The sequence below is a fragment of the Cyclopterus lumpus genome, chromosome 23 (genome assembly GCF_009769545.1).
Source record: "Cyclopterus lumpus isolate fCycLum1 chromosome 23, fCycLum1.pri, whole genome shotgun sequence".
NCBI classification, from domain to species: domain Eukaryota; kingdom Metazoa; phylum Chordata; class Actinopteri; order Perciformes; family Cyclopteridae; genus Cyclopterus; species Cyclopterus lumpus.
This window is the reverse complement of record NC_046988.1, coordinates 14,016,865-14,019,364: the sequence shown is the minus strand read 5'-3', so window position 1 is coordinate 14,019,364 and position 2,500 is coordinate 14,016,865. Positions and strand designations below refer to the sequence as shown.

General features: G+C 37.1%; 1 protein-coding gene across 1 annotated transcript in view; it reads left to right on the top strand.

Moving 5' to 3' along the window:
• The window catches only part of pah (phenylalanine hydroxylase), an 11,709-nt gene extending 9,675 nt beyond the window's left edge, over positions 1 to 2,034 (top strand). Inside the window, exons 10-13 of the mRNA XM_034526157.1 lie at positions 1 to 16; positions 228 to 361; positions 483 to 598; positions 1,511 to 2,034. The exon at positions 1 to 16 is cut by the window's left edge and continues 80 nt beyond it. Coding sequence (XP_034382048.1) covers positions 1 to 16; positions 228 to 361; positions 483 to 598; positions 1,511 to 1,554 — 310 coding nt within the window. The 3' untranslated portion in view covers positions 1,555 to 2,034. The remainder of the gene's footprint in view (positions 17 to 227; positions 362 to 482; positions 599 to 1,510) is intronic.
• The last annotated feature ends 466 nt before the right edge of the window (positions 2,035 to 2,500 follow it).

Below are 2,500 nucleotides of genomic sequence, written 5' to 3'. Positions count from 1 at the left end.
GTTTGGCGAGCTGCAGGTAAGAAGGCGGGGGGGGGGGGGGGGCACATGACTCAAAGGCTCCAATCCGTACGTCACTTTGAGCCGACATGGAAGCAGCGGCACGATAAAGTGGCTTCCATGTTTAAACTTCCTGTTTACTCTCGTCGCGATTGGAGCAGAGACACTCATTGAGGAAAGTGAAATCCACAACAACAACAACAACAACAACACATGTTTTTTTTTTTCAGTACTGCCTGTCAGACAAGCCCAAGATCCTGCCCTTCGACCCGGCCAAGACCAGCCTCCAGAAATACCCGATCACGGAGTTCCAGCCGGTTTACTTTGTGGCGGAGAGCTTCGAGGACGCCAAAGAGAGAGTGAGGTAAAGTGAATGGATTCTTTTACTCCATTTGACTTGAAGCTTCCCTGCACACACACACATACACACACACACACTACGCTGCATATAAAAAAAAAAAGCCTTCACTTCCGTCCGCCTCCAGGAAGTTTGCCTCCACCATCCCGAGGCCCTTCACGGTGCGCTACAACCCCTACACGTCGAGCATCGAGGTGCTGGACAACACTCAGCAGCTCAAGAACCTGGCCGACAGCATCAACAGTACGTCTCCACGGCGCTCTGTCCTCTTCTTTTATTATTAAATATTCAAAACCTCTTTTGGGGGGAGTTTGTGACGCTTGTGATCCGTCGCCTTCAATTCAATAAATCCCCTTGGATTGGATCATCTACAGCAACATAACATTTGGTAAAGTCTACACAAAATAAAAAAGTATGTAACTTATGTTTCCCTCTTGCCTTTTAGGCCTATAGAGCTGTTATCAAGGTTTAAAAGGTTTATTATATTAGACACCACTGTTTCCTGTCTCTCTATCACGATCAAATAAAGGCTTGAAATGGTCAAAGAATTATTAATAAAATGAATATTAGATTATTATTTCTCCTCAGGACTCTGAGTGAGTAGACTGCAGATAAACAAAAACAGCACTATGAAAATATAATATTAATATTACCCTTTCCTCTGGTGCATCACTATTATATAAGTCACTGTAAGAAAATGTATCGTATTCTAAAAACACACTAATATTATGTGCCTCCACTTTTTAAAACACTGTATTAAAAAAAAACATTTTTAGAACCATTAAAAAATTAATTCTGGAAATGACTACAAAATCTGCGAGATTTTGTGTAGCACAAATGTTTTATTTGTGTTTACAGTCCTTTATATTCATCCCGTAACGCCTCAGCTTTATCTTGTGACCTCATTTTAAAGGACTACACTCATTTTATGCAGCAAATTAAAAACAAAAACGACAACATTACAATAAGGTGAATTGAAAATGTATATAAAGACCAGGCGGCTATTAGCCCAACAGACGTGGACGATGTAACAGGGATATTATTGTGTAATTTGTATTGATGTGGTCTAGAAATGGAGGAAATAATCCGCGTTCGTTTTAGGCAACTCTAATTGACTAAACTCTACATTTTCTTCTTCTTCTTCTCTTGTTTCAGGCGAGGTGGGGAAACTGTGCGAAGCCCTGCGGAAACTGGACTAACTGCACATCGAATCTGAGCCGAGAATCTCTTCTTTTATTCTTATCGGCTGCTTAGTGGCACACTTTGTATTAAAACTACTAAATAATCGCATGTTAGTGTAATCCGAAAAGCATTTTAGCGAGTGGAGCCTGTTACTCCTGTAGGATGATAATGAATGGGTGCGTAATGGCTTAAAAGAAATGTAACTGTCGATTATATTTCAGTTTAAGTGGTATTAAGATGCATGATTTTCAAAATAAGAGGGTGTTGTCGATCAACATCTTTTTAGTAAAGCCCTCTGAGGAAAATTAGTGATTCTGGGCCATACAAAATTGAATTTAAAACCTACTATGTAAACGTCAAATTGTTTATCTAAAATTCTAAAAACAGCTGAAATTATATTTTTATGCATTTCAAACATAGCAGCATACAACTTTTATTTTGCTTGGCTAAATGTAATGTTTTGATGAAACAAATAAACATTTCTCTTCTCACTCATGTTTTTACTTTACTGGTGGTCACTTCTTGCATATCTTTTAATATACAGAAGCCTTTACCATGATGTCTTGCATAATTATGTGTGGGGCAACATAAAATGATAGAAGGTACACATTCAAACAATACATTTTTTTATAACTCATCCTCTTAAGTGTCTGCTGTAGAACAGATATATATATATATATATATATATGAAAACTTCCCATTGTTGATAAATATTGCACATTGAGTCATTAATATACCAGCATTCAAATATTAATTAACACTTAGAAATGTTTTATAACTGCATTATAGTTTGTTAGAGCATTTATTAAATGCATATTATCTTCTTATAAATGGGGTTTGAAGTGTTTTTTTTTGCTGTCAGTCTACGTGTTAAAATAGTTTTGTTGATTTTTCAATTAAGAATATAGATGATAAACACAAAGCACGTTTTACCTCCACAAAACCGGATGAACTGTATTTGAT